This window comes from Rhinichthys klamathensis, unplaced genomic scaffold (genome assembly GCF_029890125.1).
Source record: "Rhinichthys klamathensis goyatoka isolate OS25496 unplaced genomic scaffold, OSU_Roscu_1.1 h1tg000040l_1, whole genome shotgun sequence".
Classification (NCBI taxonomy): domain Eukaryota; kingdom Metazoa; phylum Chordata; class Actinopteri; order Cypriniformes; family Leuciscidae; genus Rhinichthys; species Rhinichthys klamathensis.
The window spans coordinates 1,259,504-1,277,711 of NW_026606587.1; the positions used below are offsets into that span (position 1 = coordinate 1,259,504).

An 18,208-nucleotide genomic window follows, 5' to 3' on the forward strand; every position below is an offset into this window, starting at 1 on the left:
AAGTAACTTCAAATGTGAAGTTAATTCGGAGAAAGGCAATTTGATTTGATTGTTTGTTATCTGTGCAATTAAATTCATACATTAGTAGGTTATTATGAATTACAAAGAGTAGCTTAAGTGTCCAAATACTACTTAGGGCCAGTGTATGTGCATCCAGATGAATGGTTTGGTTTCTATATAGCATCCAGGAGAGCTCCAGATTACCTCTCTGTCGGTTGTGGAGCCATTGTCAGGGTAGTGCACTTTGGGGAAAGTTTTATGCTTCCCTCGGTCCAAAGTTGTTTCTCTTGCAAATGAGCAGCTCGTTGGTGATGGTGCAGATGCTCTGTAATGATGGTCATTAGGAGTGAGAATAAGAATAGACTGAACTGGCAGGGCTCTAGGCGCCTCATTATGCAGACACATTTAAAAGGTCGATGGGGGTGCGAATGGCTGCTTAAGGGTCCCAAACAAAACCAGGGGGAGGAGAGTCAGAAGAAGCCAAAATTCAAATTCCACAGAACAAGCTGAGCTTATTGTCAGAGCCGGGGGATTCGCCCTCTTTAGTCGTATCGTGGAGAGCACAAGACGAGCATCTCCGGTGAGCAATACTATATGTGGATACTTGAGATGGCCATGGTTACGCGCACGCGGGTTTCACTGCTTGTCCTTGCTTTCATGGCTATTACTATAGGAGTACAGTGCCGATCGTTTCGTTCACAGCTTCGCAAGGTGACATCGTTTCAAGGAGAGCGTAAAATCCGTATTGGACACGTCCAGAGACGGAGCCGTCGCGAACCGGGATCCGAGCACGACCAGTGCGCCCTCCTGAGCGCACCGTGGACGGAGAGCACCAGTCCGCTTGGGGACTGGGGCCAGATGTACCGTCTGAAGATATTATCGACGATGAGTGATGGTCCACGTCGTGCTGTTTTTCCAGAACAAGCCCTCTTCAGATTCGTTAGACGGGTGTATCGCTGTTGTCAAGTGGGGTACCACTGTGGAAGTGTCAAGGGAATACAAGGCGGAAAAATTGGAGGTAAGTAGTTCGATACCTTGCTGAGAAACTGATGCGCAACATGGGATGCTGGTGTCTCCACTAGGCTTAAGGCCCCGATGTTATTCACGTAATCGTTCCTCGATTAGATAAAGCTTCACCGGCTACATTTTTTATGGTGAGCAGTAAATTAAAGGTAATTAAGTCTCAAAACATCTAAATGAAGTTTAGAGTGAAGTTCTACAAAAGGTAGGGTTTAAAATAAAGCAGCGTTATTCAAATTTAGTCAAAAAAGATAGCAACAGGAGCGCCAAGCGATTTGATTTTGTAGGGCGGTTTTGACCAAAAATATTGGCATTATAACTTGTATTACTTAATATAAAAAAAGTTATATGTGTGTGTGTTTATAGCCATGGGTGGTAAATTACTAAATGACTATTTTAATTGAGCAACAGGCACCTTGAAATTCTGAAATTCCCTTGAAATATAATTGAAAGACCACCAAACTAGACAGCACAAAGCCAGCCTTGTCTTTTCAACAGGGTAACACATCATTTGTCGGTACAATAATCCTTATATTTTACAGTAGTATATACTGCATGACAGCACTGTCCCTTAACATAAAGTGTCTCTTTCTGACTTGTCAAGACTCCAACATTGAATTTCTGCTTGGCGAAGATGTGCTGTCTGCACCGTTGGAGAAAGCGGAAGTTCATTTTCACTTTTCAAACCCCCAACACCTCAACATCCAACCTGTGCTCCCCTCACTGGAGAAACGAGGGTTCCCTACCAGGTGAGGCAGAGGAACTTGATAGATGAAGTGAGAATGTTGTTAATAACACTATTCTCCAAAGAAATGACTAAATTAAATGACAGATATAAAAAATAAAAAATAAAAATATATAAAATCATCCCAATTTTGTCCTTCTCTCTGCAGGTACAGTGTCTGGTTTCGAGATGGTGTCGTGGAGCTGAGAGTAGATCTTCTCGCCCTCTTCCAGGCTCTGCAGCGGGCGATCGGAGGATCCAGTCGAGGCCCGAGCCTGATGGAAATGCATCGGGTGAGGGGCTTGACCAGACCAGGGGCCGTTGTCCGAAAGCAAAGACCCCCATCCCTTCAAGACACAGTGCCTGTAGTGTGGGGGGAGGTAAATGAGGGCAGGGAGGGTGCCGCCCCCCTGCAGCCCTCTTTAGAGCTGGGACTGGCTTTACACTGCAGCTTAGTGGACAATATCGCACAGCCCTGTCCAAATTACGGTGTGCATCTAGAACATGCACCCTTCATCGCTCTGACGTACAGATAGCAAGACGTTCGCAAACCATATTGAACAGTGATTTTAGCAAATACATTTAGAAAGTGCTTCTGTGTGCAACCAAAGACTGTCAATCCCTAGCGCTCCCCCTTCACAAGTTCTTTGTGGCCATAAAGTCTCCGTCCATTCAGTCCACTAACACCTGGTGTGAATGTTCCCTGGATGGTTCGCTATTTTTTGAAGAATTGCTAATGATTCCCATTGTTCTGTGACAATGGGGCTTCAGCTCCAGAGAGCTTACTGTAATTCAGAGTGGCCTATGTTATATGGAAAACTATGCACTTCAGCATGTAAATTGAATTTATTAAATTATGGGTGTTATTTGTGAGATAAATGTAAATAGTGTATAATTACAGTTCTATATATAAAAACTTTGTTTGAGTTGTATCTAAGTGTCCAAGAGTTTGTTCCTGTTGCCTGTGTGTTGTTTTGTCTCAAACAAGGTTTTGAAAAGGATTGGATTTTTAAAAAGTCAAATTTAAATACAAAAAGGGTCACACTCACATACAGAACATGGTCATTTTCAGGTTTGAATGAGAATCCAAGAGAGAAAAAAATGTTTCAGATTGTAATTTTGATTAGTGTGTTGAGCATCCATTGCTATTTTAACTACTCAAATATAAACATCAGGTCATGCAATGCACACAATTTACCAATTCCTGTTTACACATGTTAGGAAATACACCATTCAAATGCTTGCGGCGGTTTATGTGAAACTCAGGACTGGAGTAATGATGCTGAAAATTCAGTTTTGCATCACAGGAATCAAGTACATTTTAAAATATATTACAATAGAAAACAGTTATTTAAAATTGTAATAATATTACACAATATTACTGTTTTTAATGTCATTTTAATAAAATAAATTAAGCCTTGGTGAGACTTCTTTCATAAACAGTTAAAATCTTACCGACCTCAAACTGTCGTATACGTTATGGTTTATTGCAGGGAATATTTAAGCTTTAATTATGTGAGTTAAAGACTTGAGTTGATGTTTCTCTTGTTTGTTTGAATATATTTTGCTCCATTTTCCAGTTGTACAGTGCAGGTGTACTGTACTTTTACAGATGATGCTACTATCCTAAAGCACATTTTTATATGAGTCCCTAGCATTCTGAAAACAGTGACAATAACTTTGTATAAGTTAACAAGAGTTGAACTATACGCTCAATAAAAAAAAAACTACAGGGTGAACAGTTTTATAAATGTGTAAAATATATGTTAATGTATTTTAGACTTCAATTTTTGACAAATATAGATGCAATTATTTTTAAATGGAGTGGAAAAAGTGGCACTGACGATTACACGTGGACAACAAATTGAAGGATAACTGTGGGTTAGGTTGTGATATTGAGAGAGGCAGGAAGTGAAAGGGCTTTATCAAGTAAACACCTCAGTCTGATGTCACATAAACGGACACAGGTGTGAAAGTTCATCGCCCTGCATCATATTTGCTTATTAAAATCCAATATTTGTTTCTTACTTATTTTTTGGTGCTGATTTCATTTTTGCTTTCAACAACCATTTGCAAGGTGAATGAGTTTTGTATTATCATCAGTAAAACTGCCACAAAGACATGATTCATATCTTCTGAGCTAGATTAGAAGTATTTGGTCAATTCTCATTAGATTTTCACATGCGTGGCTGGTCAAGGTTTCAAGGTTAGAATTATGACCATGCAGCGACAGAAGAAAACGCAAACACGACCCAGAAGTTTTCTGCTGCAGTGGGAGTTTTACTACATCCAAACAGTAACAGAAAATGACAGATTTTGTGAAAAAAGCTTATTTATAAACCTGTGTTTATGTAAAATTCTTTGACATTAAATGGACTATTTGGACATATTTTTCCACTCCTTGGCAGATTGCAAGTTAAATTATACATTTGAATGCTTTTGACATTTGACTGCTTTTGTTATCTTGATTTAATCATTTAGCAGAATTAAAGCTGATCAACATGTTTGTAACAAAATGTCTGATTCCTTTATTGCTAAGTCTAATTTCAATTGTTTTGTCACGCAAAAAACACAAAGGAAAACCCCTTACAATGACATCACAACTGAAGGTAAGTCATAATTTGTGTAACAATAAACAATAAATATCAAAATTGTTTATTTCACTCTCTTTTAAGATTTTTTTTTTAAAATGAAATGTCTGAGTTTGGAACAAGGGTGAAACAATAAAACCTATCAAATAAAATGTATACTTAAAGGACTCCAATAATTGTAATAAATAAGTTTCCAAGTTTTAATGTCATTTTCAAATATATATATTTTTTAAATTGCAACAATTGGTACATAAATGGTATGGTACATAAAAGTGCAAGAAGTTTTAAGAAACATCATTATGTGCAGTATGTGATGTGAACATGTAAACAGGAGTCTCAAACGTTTCAAGACTCTCAGGCAAGATTACAGTGTGAGTGTTGAATGTGTTTGTAATGCTCATTTTCACTGAATGGTTAGACTCTACACTTTGCCCTCAACACAGGCCGAGGCCAAAGTTCACAAAGAGAGGGGGAGAGAACGAGAGAGAAAGAGAGAGAGAGAGCGAGAGCGACAGAGTAAGGAGGAGGGGATGAAGGGAAAAGCAAGTAGCAAAAAATCAGATTTCAAAGCAAAAGGACATCAGGTGTCTAGACTTAATACAGGAGCAGAAACAGAGGAACACTGGAAAACAAGGAAAAGAAAAGGATAAAGAAAATGAAAACAAGCTCTTCTTCTGAAGGACGGTCTGCAGAACTCAAACCCTGAGAAACAGGTGAATACTGAACGCGTCCGATAACTGCGTGTGTGTACGTCTGTTTGCGCACGAAGTGTGTGCGAGCAAATTATAGAAGAACAACGGCTGCTAAAACACCTCGGAACACGAGAGATGGAGGGAGGAGAGGGGAGGAGAGCCGGAGAAGGAAGCGGCCGGCTGTCGGCCTTGCAGGAGCAGCTGGTGTGGTCTCTGCTGGGCTCGGGACTGTCCAAAGAGCTGCTGATCCAGGCCATGGGAGACCTGGAGAGAGAACGGGGCTCGGCCGGTGGAGAGAGAACGGACCGGGCCGACGGAGAGAGCTCTGAGGAGGGAGAGATGGACAATCCTCCTCCCATCTTCCATGATTTAGAGAGACTTCCACCGGAGGAGGCCGCCAGGCAACGGGCTGAAGTCGACCAGCTGTTGCAGTGAGTAACTAAAAAACGTTCAATCAATCCAAACTTCATCCAAAACACACACGCTGAACTATCTAACAAGACTTTAGTGCCTCAAATGTTGCTCTTCTAAAGAAGCATCATCAGAATCTACCTTCGTCTTCTCAACTTACTATTTTACTCCATAACATCCTGATTAAACCTCCTCTTTTTCTCTGGCTGATCTCAGGTCTTCTCTCTTCTATTCCTATTCATTGGCTTCCTCTCTCCTCTAATGCTCTGCTTCCCAACTGATGGGGTGAATATAAAGGAGGTTCCACCTTTTTTAGTTACTAATTACCCACCGTATTCATTATTCTCTGGCCATTTCTTTCTTTTTAATAAATGAGCTACATCGACTGGTTAAAATTAACAGAGTGGCATCGCGCTGTGTGTGTGTGTTTGTGTACACAAGACTGTGGTGATATTGTAAAGATAGTGCTGTTGTGAAGGGAGGTTTGTTGCCAAAAATGTGGTTCTTTGAACAGTGATGAAAATGGATTTGTAATGCTCTTTATTTAAATAGCTTTATATGTGTGAGTGATTTGTATAGTTGAAATGCATTGCTGTTGGATATGTTTGTGTGTTTGTGAGGCTTTGTGTGTTTGTATAGCTTTCACAAAGGTTATTCTTTTACTGGACTTTGGCCCTGTGTCTCTTTCCTTATCTTACAGTGTAAACATTGCACCATCTCTACCTCTATATTATCCTTCCTCTTCCCCCTCACCCTTCTCTCAAAACATTTTTAAAGTGTTTTGTCTTGATATAAATGAAAATAAAATGTTCCGAATATTTTGTAGGTTTTTTTTTACAGGCAACAGTGCAATCGTTGTAATATATACTATATATATACTATGTACTAATATAAATATATGGTGTGTGTGTGTGTGTGTGCGTGCGTGCGTGTGTGTGTGTGTGCTGTGTGTGTGTGTGTGTGTAATCAATGTTGAAAACAGTTGTGCTGCTAAATATTTCTAGGAAACTGATACATTGTCTAATGAATATAAAGAATTTATGTGAAATAGAAATATTTTGTAACATAAATCTTTGCTGTCACTTTTAACCAATTTAATGAACTTAAAAAATGACCTTAGAATAAAAGTATTAAATAATAGAAAAAAACTTTACTGACCCCAAAATTACCTTTGAATAAAAGTATTCAAATTTTTTTTTTAAATACCGTAATTAAAATACATATAGAATATTTGGAAAGGCCGTAATCACATAATTAAGATAGAAAAATATGATTCTTGAGAGACAAAAAAAAAGAAATCCTGAAATTTATAAGCAAAAATGGCACAATTTCCTTAGAATTATCCCGAAATAAACCTCATGCTGTTCATGCACTTTCATGAGAACTTATTTGGAGATATTCAGAAAGGCATATTCTAATGTATTAATGTGTTGGTGTGTTAGACAGGATCCCTGGCATGTGGCTAAAATAGTGAAGAGTTACATGCAGCAGCACAACCTACCACAGAGAGAGGTGGTGGAGTCCACGGGCCTCAACCAATCCCATCTCTCCCAGCACCTCAACAAGGGCACACCCATGAAGAACCAAAAGCGTGCCGCCCTGTACAGCTGGTACATCAAGAAACAGACAGAGATCAGCCAACGTGAGTATATGGACATTTCTTATTTCTCTTTTACAAGATTTTGTTTTTGTACACTTTTAGAATGAATTCATCTCACACTGATGAATGCAGAATTCACCAATGCCAGTCGCGGTGTCATGTCAGGAGAGGAATCCGGGGAGGATGTGAGAAAGGGACGGAGGAATCGATTCAAATGGGGTCCTGCCTCCCAGCAAATCCTGTTCCAGGCTTATGAACGACAGAAGAACCCCAGTAAGGAGGAGAGGGAGGGACTGGTGGAGGAGTGCAACAGGTAAATGGACACAGGAGTGAACTGGGTGTCATAACCCAAATTGATTTCAACCCTTAAATGCATGAATGTTTCGCCTATCATTATTATATATATTCGGGTCCTAAGAGACCCGGATCTCTATCACGGATGGATCTCTACCTGTCACGATAATTTAAAACTCTCCTGATATTACAGTGACAATTACAGAAGAATAAAATAAAGCATATTTTGTAACCTTTTGGAGCTTGGAAGGGTTCAGTTTGAGCAGATGTTTTATACCATCATCACTGTCCTCATCAGAGCGTTTTTCCCAGTACATTCAGCATCTGGCTCATATTCGCAAGCTATCATTTTCAACATCTTCAAAATCAATATTTTGATCGCTGACAGCTTCTTTACCAGATCCACCATCAAGTTACAGTGACACTAATATTAGATTGCGTTCAGTACTTGCTCTGCAGTAAATCACTGAACCATTTCAAGTTTTGCTGATGATTCTTCCTATTCTTTTGTTTTCTGCCTGCAGTAACTATGAGTGAAACGTCACTTTATCATTGTGTTCAATTCAGCATCAAAGATTAAATTGTTGTTGTTCAGAAAAAATATATACTTTTTCTCATACTTATACATTGTTACAAACCTCGGGTTGTTTGCGACCCTATACAATTTTTTACAATAAATAAATGGGAATACAGGCATTCTTTTATGATTTTATTTTTTTCTTGTTATATTGTTTATAATGAATTGATGGAGGAATACTAAGAAGGTTGATATCTAACTTAAAAAAATTAATGAGGGGGAGGATGGTAGTGAATGACTTCCCAGGTCGCTAAAGAGTAAGACCCAAGATATTAAAGGGTTAAAGGGATCGTTCACCCAAAAATTTTAATTCTGTCAACATTTATTTAACCTCATGTCATTTCAAACCAATTCTGTTTATATTCTAAAGACAAATGAGGATATTTTTAAAGAAATCTGAGAGATTTCTGTTCATCCATTAAAAGTCTATTTACACAAAACGCTTCAAAGCGTTCTTAAAGAGATCGCAAAAGAAATCCATATGAATCGAGCTGTTTAACACAAGTCTTCTGAAGAGATGCGGTCGTTTTATATGATGAACAGATTTAATTTAGGCTTTTATTCACATATAGACATAGAGCACTCAAATTTGGTAAGCAGAAGCTGGGTAATACCGCTTGAATGCATGTGTGTGTTTTAGAGCGGAGTGTCTTCAGAGGGGAGTTTCTCCTTCTCAATTGGCTGGCCTGGGCTCTAATTTGGTCACGGAAGTTCGTGTATACAATTGGTTCGCGAATCGGCGAAAAGAGGAGGCCTTTCGCCACAAACTAGCACTGGACGTTCCCTACAGCAGCCAATCTGCTTCCTCCACAGGACAAACATTATCATCTAGTCCTTCACCAGGTACGAAGTCATTCAAGCTCATATACCATCTGTTGACTGATGCTTGTCATTCGTGCAAAAACAATTACTCCATTTTGAAACCTTTTTAGTGTCCAATGGGTTGATTTTGAATGACTTAAAAGAATTCTTTGAAGATTTCTCCCTAAATCTGACCTGTTTTACCTATCTTTCTCTTTTGTCCATTCACTGAAGGTCTGAAGTACAGCCAGTCAGTGCTGTGTGAGAGTTTGGGCACAATGAGAAGCTCCAGTGGTGAAGATAGGGGTGGTGGCGGTCGTCTCGCCAGTCCAGTTCAGCTAGAACCCAGTCATACACTCCTGGATGCACACCATCTTAAACCAGTGAGAATAAAATACACTTCTTGACACATATCACAATAAATCAGTGAGATTAAAGGAACAGTCTGTGTTCACAATAACGGAATGCAGGTCGGCAATTAAATGTAGGGTAGGCAATCTTTTTTTATAACACTTTTTGTTATACTGGTTGAAATGCTCTTCTCGTCCTGATAGAAATCAATAACAGAAGTGGTCTAAATATTAAAAAATGAACATGTATCTTCTGTGGAAGTCGCAGGATTAAAAAATGTTCATCCAATAATGGGATGTCCTACCTGCCTGTCAGCATTTGTGTTTCCATACCTCTGCTCTGCACACCCTGCTCGCGCAGACATACCGTTCGTTCACACCGCCGCCGGCGAGAGCGGCAAAATTCGCTCTCGCCGCCCTGTCAGCGACGCCGTGGAAAGATTCGTGGACGCTCTGATGCTCTGACGTAGATCGAATGCTTGGTCTTTTTTAAAACTTTATTTAAAGGGGCCGCGAAGCAAACAAGCATGTCGATCGTTATGTTTGCAGAAAATGTATCGATGGAAAGAACTTAATTATAGTGACATGTTTGCTAACGAAATAAACAAATTAAAAGCCATTTGTTTGGTGTGGCTTTTGTGTTCATGGTTAAATGCTATTCTAATTTGCATTCCCGCTGAAAAACAAGCGTTCTAGCACGAATATCTTGCCTATAAATAGTGTTGCGCGCCTTCTTATGAAATTCAAATGATCAACCTCTCCTCTATTTTGCTTGGGAACTAATGTGGTCGGAACCTTTGTTACTTGACTGCGTTCTCTGGAATCCTCTCAAACGGAGCACATCTACATTCCGATTGGTTGCCGCCGGCTGCCGCCGAACCGCGTCATAGCTCATTTCCCTAAAGTTGAGCTGATTTCAACTTCTTCTCGCCGCTCCTCGCCGCTCTCACCGTCCAAGACGCGCCGCGCCGCCCTCGCCGGAGCTCGCCGCCGGCTCTCATTGAAAATGAATGACTTCCGGCCACTTTGACGCTCTCGCCGCCGGCGGTGTGAACGCACAGATAGACACAGTCACTGAGCGCCAAAAACAAACAGACACCTTTTACAGTTCCTCCTAGACACTCTGAAGGGAAGGTGGGATCTTGTACTTTTAAAGCTAGCTTGTTATTCCTAGCCTCTCCCAAATTACGTACCCTACCTTTAACAGGGCTTTGAGGCAAAAATGCCACCAAACTGATCCCAAAATTCAAGATATGGGTGCAAAAAATGCCCCTTTTCTAGTGTTTTTTTTTTCTTTGCATGTATGACATACAGTATAAGTGCTGTTGTTTTCCCCGAATATCAGCATGATCGCAAATGTGATATTGATTTTATTCAACAGTTTGACAAACAATAAGTTATTATTTTATATTTTAGACACAGTATCGTTTATTTTTGCTCCTTTTCGCTAACTATAATAGTTCCAAACAACTCCATAGGAGAATCGTAGCACATCTTTGAACAACATTTGTGTTTTATTCCTGAATGGTCCGTGTTTTGAACAAATTGGTTGATTGAATGATTCAATGACCTATTCATAAATGTATGACTCACTTGCTTAGTTCCTGAATGAATCGGTCATTTTGAATGATTCAATTACTCACTCATTATTATGCTGACTTGCCGCCACCTACTGGGGGATTTAGTTTCACAAAGTTTTTTTTCCCAATCATTTCTTATTTCTATTTTTCAAAATTACCGGTAGAAGTTATTTACTCACCCTCATGTTGTTCAAAGTGTGTGTGTAACAATTTTTATATATTTTTAATATTTTTATATCAGCCACTTTGCGACCTATCATCACATTACATATTAAATGGTTAATGTACTAAAAACTGAAGCCTGCCTTATATTGGAATTAATATATTATGCATTGAATATGTCATATTTTAATATTAAATAAATTTCATGTTTCTGACATGACATCTTAATTGTAGTGACATTTTATGACCACATGGCTCAAAAAGAGATATTTTACATTTATCTTTACATTCTATATCAGTATTTTATTATGTTTATTGAGCTTTTCACATGGAGCAATGCCAATTAGCTAGTTAATGCCGTTATTTAAAAAAATTAAGCTTTTAATGTGATACTGAAACTGGGTCATGTACACATTTCTTTGTTCTGCAGGACACAAAATATATTTTTCAATAGAAATAAAATAGAAATTTTCAACAGCTTTTGTCCATTCTATAGTAGTCGGTGGGGACCAAAACAACACTAGAACCACTTTGACTGTCATTGTATGGATAAAAACAGACATAAAAAAAAAAGCCCATGAGATTTTTCACTTTTGGGGTCAACTATCCCTTTAAGGCAAATGAAAACTGAAGCTTGACAGTCTGAGTTTTTATTCCTCTCTTAGGTATCTGGTGGTGGCTCCTTACCTCCTGTTAGTACTCTCACTTCATTGCATGGATTGTCCGGATCCTCCGCTGCCCCTCCAGGACTGATCATGGCCTCCCTACCAAGTGTAATGAGTCTAGGAGACTCCTCACTTCTCATAGGTATAATGCATATAGTGATCTACATGAACAGTTTAACACCAAAACACTGCTAATTAATGTTAATGCATGTATTTCACGGTAGGTTTGACGTCCTCTCAACCACAGACCGTCAACATGGGGGGAGGGTTTACTACCCTTCAGCCAATCTCGTTTCAGCAGCAGCTTCAAGGCTCACCTCAGCAGCCAATAGCACAGCAGCTCCAGTCGCACATTGGCCCAAGCTCCTTCATGGCAACAATGGCACAGTTCCCATGCCACAGTAAGTACACTTAATTAGTGGTGTAATTAATTAGTGGTGCTTTGACAAGCATGCCTATTATTATGGGGCGACATTTTTTACTTAAAACCATCTAGTGATTTCTTAGAAACCATCCAAAACATCATAGAAACCACATACACCATAGCTGTCTATACTATGGAAGTAAAATAATCCCAAATGTTTTTGAAACAAAAAGCCTGTTGAATTGTACTACTTGAAAAAAATATGCATTGCATTAACCCTGCTTGTATTTTAATGCATTGTATTTTTATAGGCTGAAATTTAGCATGGTTGAATATTTAAGCTGTGAATATTTCAAATCAAAACATTTCAAACACATTTTCATTAGTAAAATTTCAATAATCCATATTCACCTTTCATATTTCATTTCCCAAATATTCAAACTGATTAAAAATACAACCTATAATATTCAACAGGCGGTTTTCGGTCCATTTTATTTCGCTTTGCAAATTCGCTTCCACAAATTCAGTGGTTCAAATTCGACAGTAAATTTAACGTTGACATCCAGGAGCTGCAGGAAAAGCAGTAGATTACTGAGCATAATCTCCATCTGCGGTTAGTCGACCTCACCAGCAGGGGGTGCACGCGCGTGTTGTTGACGAAGACCAGAGCAACAGTTAGCACAAGCCATTCATTCATAAAAACTCAGCATGCATTATGTTTTTTGTGACGATTATCTGGGTCAGTATATATGCGGAAAAGATGATAAAGGCACAAAAGCTGTTTTTATGTTTCATTCATTGTTACTTTCCCTGTGTAGCCTTATGTTATCAGCCTTTTCTACAGTGAACGGGATTATAATCTGTTTCCCTCAATACATCATCATACTCAAAGATTCCCCGAATTCCGTCAGGACAAAGCGTTTAACGTAGCTTAATGGACTACAGTGATATAAAAGACCAAACTCGCACCTTATTTGGAAAGTATGTATTGTACATGTACTGCATTAGATTAAACTGGGAAGTAGCACTTTCATATTGTTGTTCTATATTGTTAGTTTAACTAGTCGCTTTGGATAAAAGTGCCAGCTAAAAGACTAAATGTAAAATTGGGTTGACATTCGCACATTTAGGGACCGTCTCTAAAGTAACAAGTCCTATAGGCCTAAACGTTTCTAACTTCAATAGCAAACTTCAATCTATTTAAATAAATTGCGCATTATGCCTGAGCCTGACACCTACATGAACACTTTACAGTTGGTTTTATGACTGTAAGTCGTTCTTTTCAAATGGGATTTAAGTTAGAAACGTGTATACCAATTTCGTATGTAACTTTAGAGACGGTCCCTAAATGTGCGAATTTCCAATGTCAAACCAAATTTATGCCAGTATATCACTGGGAAACGCTCAGCATTAAACTTTGCGCGTTAAATTCATATTCTGAGTCCATCTGCTAGCCTGCGAGTTTGGTCTTTTATGTCCATTAAGCTACGTTAAGCGTTTTATATGTCCAGCAGGGGAATCCTGACATATTGAGGGAAACCAAACCCTAGTACTGCATGCAGCACATCGCTGCAATATAAGGTTAAGGCAACTAAACAACCAAGAGAAATATGTCAAATGTAACACTGGATCTGTACATCCGCATCGGGGGAATAACATTATCGTTCATGGTAGAGAAAGATGCATGTAGGCTACACAGGAAAAGTAATCGTGAACAAACTGAATTTCACATAAAACAGACGTCATAATAATCACAAATACACTTACATTTTTGTAAATAAGTTTTTATGAATGAATGGCTTGCACTAACTGTTGCTCTGGTCTTCGTCAACAACACGCGCTTGCACCCCCTGCTGGTGTGGTCGACTAACAGCAGATGGAGATTATGCTCGGTTATCTACTACTTTTCCTGCAGCTCCTGGATGTCAATGTTGAATTTACTGTCGAATTTGAACCACTGAATTTGTGGAAGCGAATTTGCAAAGCGAAATAAAATGGACCGAAAACCGCCTGTTGAATATTATAGGTTGTATTTTTAATCAGTTTGAATATTTGGGATATGAAATATGAAAGGTGAATATGGATTATTGAAATTGTACTAATGAAAATGTGTTTGAAATGATTTGATTTGAAATATTCACAGCTTAAATATTCAACCATGCTAAATTTCAGCCTATAAAAATGCAAGCCCTAATAATACAATGCATTAAAATACAAGCAGGGTTAATGCAATGCATATTTTTTTCAAGTAGTACAATTCAACAGGCTTTTTGTTTCAAAAACATTTGGGATTATTTTACTTCCATACTATACACTATAGTGGTGTTTTTTGAAAGACGTTCTCTTCAGCAAGGATGCATTTTATTTGATCAAAACTACAGTAATAGCAACAATACTAGTGATATTGTGAAATATTATTAATTTAAAATAAGTGTTTTCTATTTTAATATATTTTAAAATGTAATTTATTCCTGCAATTGTAAAGTTGAATTTTCAGGATCATTCCTCCAGTCTTCAGTGTCACATGGTCCTTCAGAAATCATTCTAATATGCTGAGTTGCTGCTCAAGAAACATTTTTTTTTTTTTTTATCAACGTTGAACACATTTGTGATGCTAATATTTTTTTGTGGAAACAGTGATACACTACCATTCTGGGTAGTGAAATAAAAAAGAAGAAAAACAAGGAAACACTCATTCAGGAAGGATGCAGTAAATTGATCAAAAGTGAAAGTAAAGACATTTATAATATTTCAAAATATTATTTTCTGTCAATTTGTTTTACTTTCTATTCATTAAAGAATCCTGAAAACAAAATGTGTCAGTTTCCACAAAAATATTACTAACAATAAGAATCATTATTAAAAAAATAATTAAGCAACAACAAAATAACTGAGCAGCAAATCAGCACATTAGAATGATTTCTGAAGGGTCATGTGACACGTGATTTCAGTTTTGCTGACAGAAAAAATAAATTGCATTTTAAAATATATTAAAATAATAAAAAAGTTTTTGATCAAATAAATGCAGCTTTTGTGAACATAACTGACTTATTTTAAACACACACACAAAAAAAATATTAATTTTTCCAAACTTTTGACCCGTAGTGTAGCAACATACTAGTAATCAGAACACTTTAGCTACAACACAACAATAGCATGGTGCCGATGAGTTTTGAATGGACAAGAACCATGTAAAAACCTAGTTTGCCTTAACCAAAATTCTGCTTTAATATTGTGTTTCAGTGTATAGCAAAGCAGACCTGAGCTCTTACCCCTCCTCCAATCTCCTGTCCCAGGCTATGGTCATCGCAGACAGCAACAGCATTGGGACACTGACTAACCTCACAGCTGTTCGACAGGCAAGAACCAAACATCACAATCTCACCACACTGACCATGTTTACATGCACATCATTTTTAGATTAAGGTTCGTATACTGGGCTTTACTCACAGCTCACAGGCATATTCATACATGTGAACATGACATCCAGCATATTCTTAATAAACTAAAACATACCCATAATTCTCTTTTGGAGATACACTTGAGTTCAAATGTTTAAGGTCAGTTAGATATTCTGCAAGGGTGAATTAAATTGGTCAAAAGTGACAATAAAGACATTCATAATGTTACAAAAGCATTCTATATCAAATAAATGCTGTTCTTTTGAATTTTCTATGCATAAAAGAATGCTGATTTTTTTTTATATGAGAGGTTTCTGTGTGAAAGTCCAGGTAACCAAAACTTTGAAGATCCAAAAAGTGACGTTTTAATCACTGCATGTAGCACCCAGAATTATTTTTGATCTGATATAAATTAATATTTTCTTTAACAGACGAAATTTCACATAAGGTATCTACATAACACTGTCTTGGAATTTCTAGAAACTGCTCTTGTAACTTAATCAGGTTATCACATTTACATTATGCTTTTACAATCTGATTTTTTTTTGTGCGTGTAAAAATGGCCAAGAGATAAAAACGAGGAATGGAATTTATTTTATGGATTTGAATCTATTCAAAGACAACATTCATTATCATTTAGTGATTCAAATCAAAAACAAAACTGTGTTATAGACATTCAAAACAGCTTTTACCTTTAATTTTAATGTAAAACTATTGTGAATCTACAGCGATTCTTTCAAATGATTAATCTTTTTCCTCCTGATCAGATTCTCACCTCAGATCCTGAGGGTCACACAGACACTCCCATTGAAGAGGAGTCTTTACATCTGCAATCCACTTCACCAGAACCAGGTACAAACCCTGTTACGGTAGCCGAATTCAGATCTTACTACTATGAAACCATTGCATTACCCATCTATGATTCTCCTTTCATTTCTGCAACATAGTGACACCTACTCAGTCAGCAACAGTGTCGGCCCAGATCCGGCCCACATCTGGTACGTATGGAATCCACATGTACCAGATGTGGGCCGGATCTGGGCCGACACTATGTTGCTGTCTGGGTAAAAGTAGGCTACTTACAATAAAAAGTCCAATATATTAGGAAAACTTTTAGCTGTGTTTCTATGTGTCAAGTAAGCAGTTGAGAAAGCTAACACAGTCTAGAGAGCGAACGCGAGCGTCTCACTTATAAGCAGCCAAAGTACCCGGAGCATTTTTTGAAGTGACACGCCACAACTGTTTGAAGCCGAGTACCGGTACGCATTTTAAACTTGTACATCTCAATGCCCCGTTCACTTCGGCGAGTTCATGACCCGTTTAATCTTTGGCAGTCTAAATGCAGCGAATTTGGGCTTGCACTTCTGGAAACGAAGCTGAATTTCCATCAGCGCGTGCACGTCAGTCATGGACCCGCACCGGCAAATACCCTTTGGCTCCACCTGCTTAAAGTAGCCACACCCCGAGCTGTTAAGAGACTGACGCCAGGTTCACACATACTCCGTTTGCAGTGTGTATTTTCCCACGAAACAGGCACAAGCATTCACACTGCACATGGCTGTGGCGCGGCCAGTGCAGGGATAGCTTGCATCTAGTCACGCAATTCATGGTCAAAATGAACACACGTCGACATGAAAATATACCAATTTTACCATAAATGCATAGAATTTAAGTATACTATTATTTTTCACAGTAAAGAAAAGCTAAACTATGGAAGCTTGTTTCCGCCACGAAATAAGAATAAAAAAAAATTCAATTTTTGTCAATTCAGATATAGTCAGAATTGCGCGATATTAACTCACAATTGCGAGAAATAAGTCAGCAAATTGCATGTTATAGCGGAGTTTCTCGCAATTCTGGTTTTATTTCTTTAATTTAGATATAAACTTGCAATTGCAGGGGAAAAGCCAGAATTATAAGACAAAGTCACAATTACCATATATTATTCTGTGGCGGAAACAAGCTTCCTTAGACTTACCAGGAGTTGCAAAAATAACTACTGCGGTAAAAATGACATCTAAAGTACTTTTTTCTAATGTGAGATGCACTAGAACGCACCATGCTATTATGTGACATGCTGGTGGTCAGAGAACTACACTCGGAACAAGAAAGCTACAATGGATGACGATCGTCTAAACAGTGAGGTGGAAAAACACCAAGTGTTGTATGACCAGCAGGACTTTTCATATAAAGTTTTAAACACGAAAGAAAAAGGCATGGGAGGCAATTTCTTCGGCTGTTGGTGTGGATGGTAAGTTGGTTTAAAGTATTTGTGATTACTAACTTTCTACGTAAGAAGTATCATGTTTAAATGTTTTGCCACTTGCTTGAGCATCCTAACATAGGCCTATAATTCTATATAGAAATAATGAATCGAATATTGCGTTGTTTATATTTATTCTGTTTAAAGCCGCGGATAAGCACGTGCTTCTCCTGCACCGCATACGTACTACAATACATACTGCAAACGGAGTGTGTGTGAACAGGATGTTTAGACGGTGTCTAGTAGGCTTAATGTTTACACTTTTGGGGGAGATAAACCCATGAATGGCATACTAATAGTAGTCAATGTACATAAATTGGATTAAGAGAATGTACTTTAACATTAATCAATCTCACTCACTTCACCAGTGTCTTCGGATAGTTTGGAGCTCTACCCTCAGACCCAGACAAGTGAAACCCATCCTTCACACCTGCTTTCCTCTTCACCAGGGGACATCGACCCGTACATCCCTACACAGATGGTCTCTACTGCACAATAGCTGCAGCTACTGATGACAATACCACTTCCAAAAGCTGCTGAGAGCAAACAGACAACAATGAAAAACTAAAAAAAAAACAATGATCTGTCCTGCTATATTGCTATCTGCTGCCTACCCATGCTAATGATGATGTTTTTTCACAAATCCTTCAATTATGCTCAATAAAAGGACAGTCAAGTTTTAATTTAAAACAAACTCTCGTGTGCACACCACA

General features: G+C 38.2%; 2 protein-coding genes across 2 annotated transcripts; both read left to right on the forward strand.

Annotated features, from left to right (window-relative positions):
• Positions 1-218: 218 nt before the first annotated feature.
• On the forward strand, positions 219-2,664 carry si:ch211-170d8.2 (uncharacterized protein LOC571755 homolog). The gene is made up of 3 exons (XM_056246559.1): positions 219-1,018; positions 1,625-1,769; positions 1,914-2,664. The coding sequence occupies exons 1-3, from the start codon at positions 595-597 to the stop codon at positions 2,278-2,280; spliced, it is 936 nt and encodes a 311-aa protein (XP_056102534.1). The 5' UTR covers positions 219-594; the 3' UTR covers positions 2,281-2,664.
• Positions 2,665-4,833: 2,169 nt separating this feature from the next.
• Positions 4,834-18,189, forward strand: hnf1a (HNF1 homeobox a). The gene is made up of 10 exons (XM_056246552.1): positions 4,834-5,458; positions 6,881-7,080; positions 7,171-7,351; positions 8,550-8,752; positions 8,945-9,093; positions 11,468-11,609; positions 11,692-11,868; positions 15,075-15,190; positions 16,000-16,084; positions 17,864-18,189. Exons 1-10 carry the CDS (start codon positions 5,163-5,165, stop codon positions 17,992-17,994), a joined length of 1,680 nt encoding a protein of 559 aa, XP_056102527.1. The 5' UTR covers positions 4,834-5,162; the 3' UTR covers positions 17,995-18,189.
• The last annotated feature ends 19 nt before the right edge of the window (positions 18,190-18,208 follow it).

What these genes read in the sequence shown, in the direction of transcription:
- si:ch211-170d8.2 (XM_056246559.1), top strand. Translation starts at nt 595, where the DNA reads ATGTGGATACTTGAGATGGCCATGGTTACGCGCACGCGGGTTTCACTG. An exon ending in ACAAGGCGGAAAAATTGGAG is followed by an intron (nt 1,019 to 1,624) that starts GTAAGTAGTTCG and finishes TGACTTGTCAAG; the next exon opens with ACTCCAACATTGAATTTCTG. An exon ending in AAACGAGGGTTCCCTACCAG is followed by an intron (nt 1,770 to 1,913) that starts GTGAGGCAGAGG and finishes TTCTCTCTGCAG; the next exon opens with GTACAGTGTCTGGTTTCGAG.
- hnf1a (XM_056246552.1), top strand. Translation starts at nt 5,163, where the DNA reads ATGGAGGGAGGAGAGGGGAGGAGAGCCGGAGAAGGAAGCGGCCGGCTG. An exon ending in ATGCACACCATCTTAAACCA is followed by an intron (nt 9,094 to 11,467) that starts GTGAGAATAAAA and finishes TTCCTCTCTTAG; the next exon opens with GTATCTGGTGGTGGCTCCTT. An exon ending in ATCCACTTCACCAGAACCAG is followed by an intron (nt 16,085 to 17,863) that starts GTACAAACCCTG and finishes TCACTTCACCAG; the next exon opens with TGTCTTCGGATAGTTTGGAG.